The 15,228-nt window shown below is 34.0% G+C and overlaps 1 protein-coding gene across 2 annotated transcripts in view; it reads left to right on the forward strand.

Moving 5' to 3' along the window:
- Positions 1 to 8,945: 8,945 nt before the first annotated feature.
- Positions 8,946 to 15,228, forward strand: part of LOC111507338 (equilibrative nucleoside transporter 3) — a 68,225-nt gene continuing 61,942 nt past the window's right edge. For both annotated transcript variants that reach the window (XM_074178180.1, XM_074178181.1), the window contains exons 1-2: positions 8,946 to 9,105; positions 9,548 to 9,699. In XM_074178180.1, the coding sequence (XP_074034281.1) occupies positions 9,063 to 9,105; positions 9,548 to 9,699 (195 nt within the window). In that variant the 5' untranslated portion in view covers positions 8,946 to 9,062. The remainder of the gene's footprint in view (positions 9,106 to 9,547; positions 9,700 to 15,228) is intronic.

A 15,228-nucleotide genomic window follows, 5' to 3' on the forward strand; every position in this document is an offset into this window, starting at 1 on the left:
GAGCCCTGAAACTAGAGCCAAAAACAGGTAGCCTGGCTTTCGCCCGCGGGACGTCAATCTGACACAGCAACAAACTTTTTTTTAACATATTGGAAATGAAAATTGAGGAATGAAAAATTCATGTAGTTTCGAAATACGTCAATGAACAATAATCCGCGATAAAAAAAAATTGTATCTCAATTTTTTCCATTAATTATGCATTTGTTAGTTGATAATTTTTTATGAACTGAAGGTTAACATGAAAACACTGTTCATTATCAAACTTAAACGGTAGAATTGTCTTCACTTCGTGAAGGTATTCTCAATAGGCTAATGAATAGAAAGCCGCGCGCCGACGCAAAAATTACAAATGGTTGACAGCTACTCTGTAGCTAGCAGAGTCCAATAGGACTCTGTATATTTTTTCAACCATTTGATCAGAAATAAAATCCTTTTTTCAACGATATAACACATGTGGCCATTTCTATTTGAATATGGCGGTACTATGACGTCAAACAACTCGATATAAAGAGAAACTGACGAGGAAATTTTCTCAGTTTTTGAATAAAAGTCAACAATTCAAATTTTTCACTTAACAACGAACTCTTTAGGCACTTTTGTTATATGCCAATTTGCACGTCATTGATCCCAAAAATCTGAATAGAAAGTGGTATTTTCTGAACTTCGACATCGAAGTGTACCTCTTTTACTACAAAAAATGATACTGTGCTGTCCATTTATCTGTACCGATGGAAAGAGTAATTTTCATGAAGTTATCATCCCATAATGAGAGCTTTGACACTTTCACTTTTTCAATGGAAGAGAAAAATAAACAGATTACTATCTGCGACACCTTTTTGTAGTGTAAGAGAATCATTTCGAAGTCGAAGTTCAAAAAATACTAATTTCTATTTAGATTTTCGAGATAAATGATATAAACAATGGCGTTTAAACAAAATTGATAAAAAGTACGTGAGTGAATCAAAAACTTCTATTTTTAAACTTTCATTGAAAAACCAAGCAAACTTCGACGTTAGCATCCTACAACGAGTTTGACAATATTTCTGTATGTGACGTCAAGCTATATTCGATAGAAATGGCCACATGTGTTATATATGATTTCGTTGGTACCCGGTATATAAACAGAGAATTCGAACCATACTTTCAATAGCTAATTATCACGAAGTCACACTTTGTTATTAATTATAAATGAATAATTGCTTTCAGATTCTCCCTCCATTTATTATTTATCTAATTGAAGATAACATGGCTGGCGGAACTACAAATAGCCATGATGCTCCCAGGTGTGGCTCAGAGAGTTAGTAACAGACCCTATTCAGAAGAAGCCGATGACTGCTTATAGTAGTCAATGCCAAATACATGAAAACGATAGCAACATTTTTGTTGTAATTTCAGAGGCATAACGCTTATTTTATTAATTGAGAAACAGTTTTGTGAATGAAATTAAACATTTTCAAAAATCAATGTAGAAGTCGAAGAAGCTTTTAATTGAGGTGAATTTTCCATTTAGCTATTCATCAAAAGCGATATTCGATCACTTATTCAAAACTCAACCATTCTTTGAAGTGAGAAATTCAACCTACTCAACTGATGTAAAATATCAAAAATTACAGCTAATACAAGTGGTGAAACGGCACAGCAATATTGTGCCAGCAGGTCTTGAATTCGAATCTTCCTATGCCTTAATATTTTTTCTCGAACGTTACTGATGCCAAAACAAAAACAACAAATGGGAAAGAATGAGTTGAATCAGTAATTTCACATTCAAATACAAGACCATTGTGTTGTCTCTATAATTTCACAATCATTGGTATCAACTGTAATCAATTATTTAGTCTGGGATTTAAGTTTAGATTCGTATTGAATGGACATACTTTTAGTAAAATCAAGTGATCAGGCTCATTCGATCCGGAGTATTGTCAAGATCATTGTGAAAAAAAAAAGTAAATTAGTTCATAAAAAATTCTAAAAGTTATAAACAATTAAAGACCCTAAAAAGCAGTGTTCGGTTTTGTTTTTTATAGTTTCGTAAACTATAAATATTTTTGAATTGTGAAAAAAAGATCACTGAATAGGAGGAAATTTACTGAAAAAAATTTCTGACTCCCGAAACGGTATCTCCATCATTTATAATTTCAATTCAACGCTGAAAATAGCTGTCCGCGCGCCATTTTTAGGTTGCGCACATGACCTCTAAGCGAATACATAATTCGAAAATCCTTTTTTTGAGGTACTAAAAGTAAATAGAAAAATTTTTAAAAATTCATGATATAATCTGAACACCATAAAGACCTGATTCCTGTTGGAATTTTTCATTAAAGTAAATTTTTCAATAATTTAGACAATTGTTAATTAACAAAATTTTCTAAAACTTTCTTTATCATTCAAAGTGAAATAAATATTTAAATAATTACGGTGAAATTATTTCGCCTCGTGGAGTCCTTCTTAGATACATACAAAAAAAGATTGCATGATAAAACTTCTGAAAATTTCAATACTTTGTTTATGATAATTTTTCAAAGTAAACATTTTTTTTTCCTTATTTATCATTATTTAATCGTTATTATGTTATGATAAAAGACATTTATAAACTGAAACGAATAATTTGTTTAAAAAACTTTTATAAAGGAATGGACTATTTCAATATTAAAAAAAAAATATCAACTTTATAGAAAACTGTCAATTATGATTTGAAAAAAAAATTCTTAATAATATTAATTGTTTTTATTAGTTTTTTTATATGTCTACTGTTCAAATTATTAGTTAAAACATTTTTTTTTCTAAAATCATAATTAACAGTTCTCTACAAAATAACAAAAAAATTCCATCAACAGTTTCATTGTTTATTCGCTCAGTAATTTGTTATAAATAAATTCGCAACAATCAAAAGCATAAAAATATCGAAGAGATTTTTTTCCATTATTTATTCAATTTTGAAAATGCACGTGCTGCAAAAGTTGCACCAGCTGATCCATTTGTTGACTTTAATGCGTATATAACTTTCAAACTATTAGAAATACGACAATAAACATTCAGCTCATTTTTGTAGATGATTAAATTATCTTTCAAATGTCATCTTGCATATATTTTTTAGTAATTGTTAATATGTTGTTTTAGGCATTTGTTCATAAAAATTTCCTCGGGCTCAAATTTTCAGGCTCACACCTCAGTAAATAATGCGAATTCGGATATTGAACTTCAGACCAATTTTGTTATCGAGATGAAGATGAAAATAATGACTCTGATGATGGAGATGAGGATTTCGAATACGGCATGGTCACTGATCAACAAAATAGAAAGAAGTCAGCACATCAAAAAATTAATAACGGTATCTTCGGAGCAGATTCAGACTACGAATCTGAAGAAAATACGGAGTCAGATGAGACAGGAGAAGAAGAAGAAATGAAAGAATCTAGAGATCAAGAAGAAAAAGATGAAGCAGAAGAAAAAGAAGAGCAAAAAATCGAAAACCTCTCGAGTAACAAAGAAAAAAGAATAGCACGCTCACTTCCAAACCTAGATATTGCAAGTACTCACTTCAAAAACTATTTCCCCCCCCCAAAAAACAAAGGAAAAGACGAAATTGATAAAATAAATTGACTGCTTTTTTATTCTTGATATGATAATAACGAATATTATCGACGCGTATTGTAATATTACGATTAAAATTTTGTATTTGAAAGGAATAAACTGCTTTCAGTTATATAAATATCATATCTACTTAACAATATTATTCTTACCTCGTGTCCTTATATTTTTCAATGAAATTGTTGCATGTCTAAAGCATTTTTTCAATTACAAACTAGAATTCAGTGAAATAGAAGTAAGCAATTAGGTGGGAATATGCTAATTCCCAAAATTTAGCGAAATTCATCAATAGCTTATGAAAAAATGAACGAATAAACAAATAACCAACTGCAACTGTAAAATAATTTATACTTTAACAAAATTGCTCTGAAGTTCAATATCTGAATTCAGCTGTAAGCCTGAAAAGTTGAAAAAACTCGAGAAAATCGTTAATTTTCATAAACAAATGCCTGAAACAACAAATTAACAATAAATGAAGAATATATGCAAGATAACATTTGAAATATAATTCTATTATCTATAAAAATTATCTGAATGTTCATTGTCGTATCTCTATAGTTAAAAGCAAGTGTATTTCCAAAATTGAATAAATAATGGAAAAAATTGTTTATTGCATTTTTACGCTCGTGGTTGTTTTTGTAATTTTCATAGAATTCAAAAAAAATGAAGCTAAGAGTAGAATTTGTTTACAACAAATAGTTAATTTATTTTGTATAGAACTGTTAATTATGATTTGAGAAAAAAAAAAAGGTCCTAGCTAATAATTTAAACAGTAGATATATAAAAAAACGATTATAAACAATTGAAAACTATTATTGAGATTTTTATTTCATATCATAATAATTGACAGTTCTCTATAAAGTTGTAAAAATTTTTTTTAAATATTGAGTGGTTTGAAGACGTACAAATCAAAACACAACAAGACCTCATATTCAATATATTAAACGAAACCATACATTCCTAGAGAAGATCTGAAACGAAGAATAGTACCTGATGCAGTACAAATCCAGGCAAATTTACCTAAAGTACCTGAAATACCTGAGTTGAGACGTTCGGACCGTATAAAGAGGCAGACGACAGGATGACAAGTTCAATTTGAGGAGTGCCTAGAAAATGACAGTACGACCAGCTGTCGAAAGCGCTCGCAGATAATTAATAGAAGATATAAAGCTTCAAATCTTTTTTGTGAAATTTAATATTAAAATACTGAAAATAAAGGAAAATTAGTTGCATCATTCAAAATGATATCCACCCCACAAGGTAATGCAACAACTACCAAACTACTGAACGAATTCCAGAAACTCAACAACCAGATCATCAAGACAGACGCCAAAATATACTCCAACAAGAAATGCCTCGAAACCAACGTCAAACCAAGCTACACCGAAATGCAGATAAAGAACGATAGTACCAATAGTACCAAGAAACATACAAGAAGAAGAATATCCTCAGTGAAAATTTATACGAAACACATTTACACCTAGCAAAAGTACTAACGGCTGAAAAGTGGAATGAAAAATACGGAGATATATCTAGGAAAAACCACCAATTCAAGGAGAACACATACCAAAAACTAAACAAAAAACTGAACACATTTATACAGAAACAAGATAAGGACACAACAACGATGAGAAAACACCACACATTCCATCCGAGAGTCATCAACTTAACAATCGTACACTTCAACGATATAGAAATACAAACACTTGAACTAAGTCCAAAATTCAGTCCATACCAAAAAATCACGCCACAAACCATTGAGATCCTAATTGTTGACACAGAGAAGGCTTTGAATGAGATTTTGTCGGAACATCGGTGAAATTAGAGATAATATCATATACACGGATCAAATACCCGGAAAAATCAGTTCAGCATATGCCTACCTACTACGTAAGTAGTAGGTAGTAGAGAGTTTATGGACTACTCTATCTCTGAACACGTAACGAATACCATTTTACCCGTATAGTAAGAAGTGAGTTGAGCAAGGTCAACAAACTTCTGAACACGTAACAGCACACCTTGATAATGACAAATGAGATTTTGTCGAAACGTCGGTGAAATTAGAGATAATATCACATACACGGATCAAATACCCGGAAAAACCAGTCAGCTAGTTACGTCAGACATCCAAGGTTCAACTGTAGTGTACATCTATCTTTTCCAATTGCCATCAGTTCATATCGTTTTCATGAAACAACTACTACAGTGAGTCTTACCTGAGCTACTGACCTTCAAGCCTATGCCTGATAGCCTGCCAGGAATACAAAGGTGAACATAGTAATGAAGAAAGGATAATTGAAACTTTCTGTTTCTACAACTTTCATTTGTAACTAACGTTATTGCAGTTTCGTCCTATAAGGACATTGTCAAACTTATACATTATAAAAGTGGTAAAAAACAATTCTTTCATATTCAGTATGATTTGCTTCCACGTAGTAACAGCTACATCCATTAATTCAGTGAGCCTCAGCTGAGCTACTGACCTTCAAGTCTATACCTGATAGCCTGCCAGGAATACAAAGGTGAACATAGTAATGAAGAAAAGAGAATTGAACCTTTCTGTGTTTTACCACTTTTATTTGTAACTAACTTTACTGCAGTTTCGTCCTATAAGGACATTTTCAAACCTATACATTATAAAAGTGGTGAAAAATAATTATCTTTTATTCATTATGATTTGCTACCACGTAGTAACGGCAACATCCATTAATTAAGTGAAAATAGTAGCCCTATGGTAATCTCCAACTGATCTACTGGCCTTCGGGTCCGTACTTGATCATCTCCCAGGAATACTAGGGTGAATATAGTTGCCCAATATAAAAGTCTGACAGACCCACCAGCAGATAGGAAACATAGAATAGCCCAGCACAACAAACCACACAGAACGAGGGTGTAGTGAATTATTTATACTCATTTTGTTTAAGAATTAAATATTCCTTTCATTATATACCATAAACATTTGGTTGGTGTTTTATTGTTTTGTTCAACACAGAATGAAGTTACTGTTATCTATTTTGAAGAAGTTCCAATTTTCATTCTTTTACTATGAAAAAAATACTGGTCTCCAGCTAGATATTAACTTCAAGAACCTTGCTTGACACCTAAGATAATATGAAACTGACAAGTCAGTCCAAAGTACACCATCCCAATCTCCGCCAAAATAGCCTGGTCAAGCTGCAGTAACTATTTTGTTACAAAGAATAATTTCATTCCACCCAGTATATTCATTACGTTTGTATATTCGATAAGTAAAATATTTGATAAGCAATCACAAACTGTGGTTGACGAGATCCAAATCTGTGTAGAACTCCGAAGTGACTTTCTAGTGAAAAATGAAAACTGATGAAATTGACAGAGCAACTGGCGATATGGTTTCATGATATCAACAAGCGTATTATTGCGTATTTGTCAAACGAAATATATTTTTCCACCATTTTGACATGTCGTCAAAATGGTGGAAAAATATATTTCGTTTGACAAATACGCAATAGTGTTATTTGAAAATATTACTTTCATATTCAATGTTTGCATTATTTGAACGAATGCATACATGACTAAAACACATGATGTCTCAAATTCTAACTGTCAAAACGTCGTTTTCTCTGTTATTGTGTGTGAAATTTGAAAGTTTTTGATTATTTGTATTACTCAAATTCATTTCCATTTTGTAGATACAAAAAAGTTTCTGATTGTCGAAGATTCAGTCAGGAAAAATTTACGTTTTGATAGACATGCTCGTACTATGATGTTAAACATCAGGCTGATACCCATTGCCTTGGGGTCATTATAGTATTATGGAAAATTCAAATATCACTTGGATACAATTACTATTATGAGAAATGTATGAAAAAGAATCATCTCCAATCAACCAACTGTATCTTTCAATACAACATCGTGGACATATCACTATATCATCTGTACAGAGTGGGACACTTTCGAACGAAAACTCATGTTTTCAAAATAGATAGATGAAAACTGATGGGTGTGTCTGAGGGTCAAATTTTATGACAAACTCAATGGTTAAAATCGCATAAAGTTATGTATCATAGTTTTCTAAAAGTTGCTATAACTGTTTTTTTGTCAAAAATTTCTTATTTCTATGGAAACATTTCCGAGGCATTTCACGTAGAATTCAGTGGTGAAGAAAACTTGATTTTTCAAATGAGGTATCACAAGTTATTTATGTAAAACCTTTTTTCATATAAAATCCTGTATATTCCTGCATATTTCGATAGAGCTTGAAATTTGCTTTCCAAAAATGTAGCACACTTGATGTTTTGCTAGAGACTTCTATCTAATACTGAGCTATTTTTTTTCAGGTAAACTCTGAAACGCACAATTTGATCAAGTAGGTTTTGGACGATGCGGCGATAAATCAGAATGCAAATCTTCACTAGTAGCTGTCAAATTTCAATTTATGCAGTAGAGACATTCTTCAATTAGTTGTTTCTGTCCAATTTTCGAGCACATTCGCAATGAAGTACGAGAATTATGAAAAATGGGATATGATATTCTGTTTTAGGTGAAATGCAGTGGCAGCAAGCAATTTGTATCATAAGAGGTATCCAGAGAGAAAACAACCCTTCACATACATTTTCGCAAGATTGCGACACAACCTAATCGATGGTAGTCAATTTCAAAAGAAAAGGCATTGGAAGAAATTGTCGTTTAGGGAGCTGCTGAAATAATCCCAAAACGTCGATGAGAAATTTGAAAATAATTTTTGAAGATGCAACTAATTTTGGGAGAATGCTTCACCTTATTCGAGGACTGATATTCAAGGTCTAAGTCGAGAGCCAAATCGAGGACCAACTCGAGGGGTAATTCAAGGGCCAGATTGAATAGCGACTCAAGGTCCAAGTCGAGGTTTTATTTCGAGGCTCAAATCAAAGCTCAACTATTTTTGGGGAATGCTGAATCCTAACGCGAGAGCCAATTCTTGGTCCAAATCGAGATCTTATATCTCAAGACCCAAAATTTTTTTTTTGAGGATCTTTTTATAAAACATCTGTTTTTCGTTAACCTGCTGTCACACCCCTACGAACGACATCCCTCAGGAGCCAAAAGATGTTCGAGCTAAGGACTAGCGAGGTCTAACCTTTTAACGTGTGACTCCTAACACGGGTTGGATGATAGCACTTTTATGGAACACTGTCACTCTCAATGACGGACATCGATGCATGATCCACACTTCTTCGTGAAGAACGTATTTTGAAAATCTATGTTGAAAAAATAATCACTACAAATTCATTCGAGAAATAACAATTGGAAATATCAAAATCTCACAAACAATGAACACTTGACAATTTTTGATCAAAACACTTATCTGATCCATCATTATCTCCATTACTAATTTATAATCATGATTTGACTATTTTTTGATTAGACGCCCGAATCAATTGTTGATGAATAGTTGCTCTGAAAGAAAAATCTGCGAATATTTTGTGTCGGATAAAATGAACTGAAACATAATTATGGCTGACTTAAATCAATATAATGAGGTGTTTGAAAGGAAAGGTAAGTGAAAATTTAATTTTTTTCCCAACTGAATATGATTTGATTATCTCTGCAATAATTTGAGCAGACTGTGTGCAACAAATCTACTAGCTTGATTGCAATAACAGAATTTGACAGATTCTGACAGCAACCTCATTCATTTCAAAATATCCTGTACAGTATGTTCAAAAGTCAACTGATCAACTGTAGTGAGAGCGATGACATCTCCCACTGCATAGAAGCCATCTGTAGGATCGGCAAAAGACACAATCCTCGAATATCAAAAATAACGAAGCTTTTCAAGATTCTATATATATGTATGATATATACCTGAATATATTTAATATTTGAATTTAGAATGGGTTTTCATTGATAAATTATTATTTTTCAATATACTTGTTACCTTTATTTATTGATGGGGGTTTAAAATGGACACCACTAGTATGGAATTTATTCATTACAGTTTCGCTCCTGTCCATGGAAAGGTTTTCCCAGAAAGTGAAAAATCCACCAGCACCACCTCCAGAAGATAAATATTATTTCAACATGATCCTTTTTTCGCTTCTTGGAGTTGCAGCAATGGTACCACTTACCTTTCTCCTTACAGCTATAGATGTACGTATTTCATATTATTCCCTTCGTTAGTCCAATTCGAGTATATGTAAGTATATATATATATATATATATATATATATATATATATATATATATATATATATATATATATATATATATATATATTGGAACCATTTTCAAGACTTTGATGTGACTTGACGCCGGGGCCTCAATATGCCTACTTTCCAGGTCTCGTCGCGAGTTCTCTTTGAGGTCTCAATCTGTCTACTCTTTAGTTCAAACTGAGGTGTCGATGGGTGTTCGGTGGTATTTACATCGACGGAAATTACTGAAGCTGAAAGATGGGGGCGAGGCTTCGGGTGATTACCATCACCGGACGTCTTGGTTGGGGGTGAGCATCGGGAAATTAGGGCAGTTAGAAGTCTTTAACCATCATCATGTTTGTTCTGGTAGAAAGGTTGCTTTTCGATTTCGATGATCTCGCGAATTATACGAGCTTGGAGTGTTTTCGCTGTGGCGATGGTCTTAGTGTTCGCGAAATCTATGTTGTGTCCTACCTCTTGATGATGTTTTGATAAGGCTGAGGATGGGTCTGACTTTCGGATAGCAAGTTGATGTTCGTATACTCTGTCACACGTTTGTTGGTGTGGCCTACATATGTTATATCGCAATTGGAGCATGGAATTTCATATATACCTTGGGATTCATTGGTAATTTTGTCCTTAGGGGAACGATGAAATGTGGAAATTTGATTGTTGGCGGCTAATATCGTTTCTATGTCCTGTTTTTTAAGAATTCGGTCAATTTTGTCAGTAACACCTTTAATGTAGGGAAGAAAACCTTTGTGGAGAACAATGTTGTCCTTTGGATCTTTAGAACTGAACGAAGAAGTTTGTTGACGACGGATGGATCTGTCAATTTGATGGTTTAGGAATCCATTTTGAAGGAGAGCTGATTTGAGTTGGGCTAGTTCTTGTGGTTTTGTGTTGGTGAACCAAAACCACTGACAATGTTCTTCGTTGACAATGAGGCGATTGAGGCAAATTGGGACCTTAGAGAGAACTCGCGACGAGACCTGAGGAGTAGGCAGATTGAGACCTGTATTGTGCTCATTCAGTCATTCATAAACAAAATTTTAATCGTACAATAATAATATAACTGTGTACAATTGATATTTAGTGATTAGTACAAACTAATAGAAAAAAGATGGATACATAGAAAAATACATAGGAAGTGGGGATGTCGAAAAAAAAAATTATTTTTGGAAGCAGTGTTAACAGCTTCATATATTTCTCCTTCGAAGAATATTATTCATTTCTGAATTTTCGATAAGGTGTTGTTTTTCGTCAGTTTTGAATTTATTTATATTATTGGTCTTCTCCAGGTTTATTGGAAGCATGTTGAACAGTTTCTGACCAAAGAAGAAGCTGAATCTCTGTGTATGACTTTTTCTGTAAATTGGTATTTGGATATTTGAGTTTCATGAAAATCTTGTGGGTCTGGGTATATTACTTCTTTATATGTTAATGTTCGAGAACATCCATATTCAACATCGGTAGCTGTACAGACATCTGAGAAGCGCCAATTACTTTCAATATTATTTTCAGTAGCAAGTTTTGCACCAATTATGAGCAATGAAGCGTATTGTGGAAAGTATTGTATTCCAGGCAGAAGTAGTGGCCATCGAACACTATATAAGGGAAATAAACAGACAGAAGGTAACGAATAAAATCATTTCCATTTTCTCCGAGCAATTGAATCGCTCAGCTCATTTCGAGTCTTCTCAAGACTAGTGGAAATATGTCTGAGCGCACTCAAGGAACTAAGTACTCAAAATAGGGTCACTCTAGCTTGGGTACCCGGACATGAGGGCCTCAAGGGCAATGAGGAAGCCGATGTTCTAGCCCGGGAAGGCGCATCCAAGGTTATGATTGATACAAAACTCTTCTGCGGGGTGGCAAAGCATTAATAAAGGCATCCATAAACTCATGGATTCAAGCCGAATCGATAGATTGGTGGAATGAGCTCCCAACAATGAGGCAGGTGAAATAATTCATACAGAAACCATCGCCCAGATTCACGGAAGACCTGCTAAACCACAACCGTAAGGTTGTAAGGATAGTGATGGGTCTACTGACGTGGCACAGTCGGCTCAGGAAACATATGAGCAGCATGGGTATGACAGAAGAAACCCAATGCAGGTTCTGTCAAGAAGAGAAAGAAACCACACTGCATGTACTCTGAGAATGCGAAGCGATAGCAAGGCTGAAAGAGTAGAAAAAACAGAGGCTGTCAGCTATATGAAGGGGTCAGTGTCAAAGATATGGATTCCTATCAAAGAGATCAAGCTAGACAATGAGCTCTGACAACCAAGGACCATCACAATAGATCTGAAAATATCGTAGTGAATCAGGCCATGGGCTAGCTCCCCGACAATCTAATTCAAGTACCACCACATACTTCAATACAATATTGAATGATTGATTTTGCTAGAGAGTTATATTTTGTTAGCAAGTATTTTTTTGAGATAATGTCTGGAGGGTTGTAAAATTTATGCATGAGAAGTTTCTTCCTTTTCATGTGCCACATTTTCATTTCATCTCAAATGGTGATCAATAACTAGACTTCGAAATAGTGAAACAGTTACAGAATAACCGGTTTGCGCAACTAGGTTTATGTAGATACAATTCGATATTGCTTGGCTGATCACTCCATTTCAGAGGGAAAGTTATGAATTTGTTTTCTTGACATTCAAAGTCAGTGCATTATTATTTAACCACATCAATACTTTCTGTAGTATGAAAAATATCATGCCGTGATTCACTTTCGAATTTTAAGGTTGCGTCATCAGCATAGCAAACAGTATGCCCCTGAAATTCTCTGATTTGTGTGATACTGTTTACGTAAGCAAGGAACAGAATTGGTCCCGAAACTGTTCCCTGAGGTACACCAACAGAAAAATTCAACTGCCTACTGATTTCATTACCAATATTTACTCTCTCTGTCCTCTATGTATGATAAATAACTTCGCATCAACTGTGAAGCGTTTCCCCGTATACCATATCCAAAGAGATTTCTCAGTATTATGCCATGTGAAACAGTGTCGAATGCTTTTGCAAGGTCGATGAAAATCGCTATTTATTTCGACGACGTTTCCAAGGCTCCCACTGTTTGTTCTACAAAATTGTCGGTACTTTTGTTATTCATAAATCCAAATTGGTGTTCCGTTATAACGTGATGTTTATCGAAAATATCCTCCAATCTTTTTTTTTTGTTGAACGGATAATTTTGCAAAATTGTTAATCACCGAAATTGGCCAGTAATTACTAATCACATTATGTATGACACTCATACACAAGAGTTACTCTTGAATCTTTCCACTTTTGTGGAATAGTTCCGTTTTTTAAGCACTTGTTTATTTCACTATTCCATTATGGATGAGTTTGATAGGTTTTGATGATATTTCGTCTGGTCCTGGCAAGAGAGAAGACGTGGTGACTTTTCCCTTCACTGCTAGTTTGTGTTCATCTTTGCGAATGTTGATTCGTCTGTTGGTCTGGCCGATTTAAGTCCTGTCACAATCATGGCATGGTACTTCATACACTCCTTGTGACTCCAGTGGTATCTGATCCTTGGGATTACGAAGCATGGACCTTATTGTCCGTTCTGGTACGAACGAAGTTGATATGTTATGTCGGTGAAGAATTCTGCTGATTTTCTTCTCTCTTCCAACACGTACTTCAAACAGGACATAACATCAATTTCGATAACACAAAAATGCTAGCAAGCAACGAAAACTTTTACTCACAAACAATCAGAGAGGCTATCGAAATTGAAAAACGACCTAATAATATGAACAAGAGGGATGATGCGCAAAGATTACCATCAACATGGAGATCCGGTTTATCGCTTCGCACAAGTAATCAGACCGCTCAACCCCAGAAGCAAAACTCGGTACATGACAATACAGGTACAATAACAGAGACAGGAGAGGCAGCTCAGGTAATAAGACCAAAACAGGTATATATATATATATATATATATATATATATATATATATATATATCAAAACAGGTAATCGAGCATATATATATATATATATAAATATATATATATCAAAACAGGTAATCGAGCATATATATATATATATAAATATATATATATATATATATATATATATATATATATATATATATATATATATATATATATATATATATTCGGGGACACAAGCCAGTTTGAGAAGGAAAAAATTAAACATTTAGAGTGGAAGGGGTGGTTTTTTTGTATGTTCCCAGTATTTTGGAGGGCTGAAAATTCAGAGTTCAGTATATTATATCTTCATCAACATTATACAGCTAGTCGGATCCGGGGATACAAGCCAGTTTGAGAAGGAAAGAATTAAACATCTTATCTGGATGGGGTGATTTTTTTCTATGTTCCCGGTATTTTGAAGAGCTGAAAATTCAGAGTTCAGTATATTATATCTTCATCAACATTTTCCAGTTAGTTGTATTCGGGGATACAGGCCAGTTTGAGAAGGAAAAAATTAAACATTTAATGTGGAAGGGGTGGATTTTTGTATGTTCCCGGTATTTTGGAGGGCTGAAAATTCAGAGTTCAGTATATTATATCTTCGTCAACATTTTCCAGATAGTTGTATTCGGGGATACAAGCCAGTTTGAGAATGAAAAAATTAAACATCTAGAGTGGAAGGGGTGGTTTTTTGTATGTTCCCAGTATTTTGGAGGGCTGAAAATTCAGAGTTCAGTATATTACATCTTCATCAACATTTTCCAGATAGTCGTATTTAGGGTACAAGCCAGTTTGAGAATGGAAGAATTAAACATCTTAGGTGGATGAGGTGGTTTTTTTCTATGTTTCCGGTATTTTGGAGGGCTGAAAATTCAGAGTTCGGTATATTATATCTTCATCAACATTTTCCAGTTAGTCGTATTCGTGGACACAGGCCAGTTTGAGAAGGAAAAAATTAAACATTTAATGTTGAAGGGGTGGTTTTTTTGTATGTTCCCGGTATTTTGGAGAGCTGAAAATTCTGAGTTCAGTATATTATATCTCCGTCAACATTTTCCAGATAGTTGTATTCGGGGATACAAGCCAGTTTGAGAATGAAAGAATTAAACATCTTATGTGGATGGGGTGTTTTTTTGTATGTTCCCGGTATTTTGGACGGCTGAAAATTCAGAGTTTAGTATATCATCTCTTCGTTAACATTTTTCAGTTAGTCGTATTCGGGGATACGAGCCAGTTTGAGACGTAAAAACTTAAATATCTAATTTGGGAGGGGTGTTTTTTTTGTATGTTCCCGGTATTTTGGACGGATGAAAATTCAGAGTTCAGTATATTATCTCTTCATTAACATTTTCCAGTTGTCGTGTTCGGGGACACGAGCCAGTTTAAGAGGGAAAAATCAAACATCTAATGTGAAAGGGGTGTTTTTTTTGTTGGTTCCCGGTATTTTGGAGGGCTGAAAATTCAGAGTTCAGTATGTCATCTCTTCATTAACATTTTTCATTAAGTCGTATTCGGGAATACGAGCCAGTTTAA

This window comes from Leptinotarsa decemlineata, unplaced genomic scaffold, assembly GCF_025532065.1.
Source record: "Leptinotarsa decemlineata unplaced genomic scaffold, Ldec_3_MD MMD2_tig00003557_RagTag_RagTag, whole genome shotgun sequence".
Lineage (NCBI taxonomy): Eukaryota > Metazoa > Arthropoda > Insecta > Coleoptera > Chrysomelidae > Leptinotarsa > Leptinotarsa decemlineata.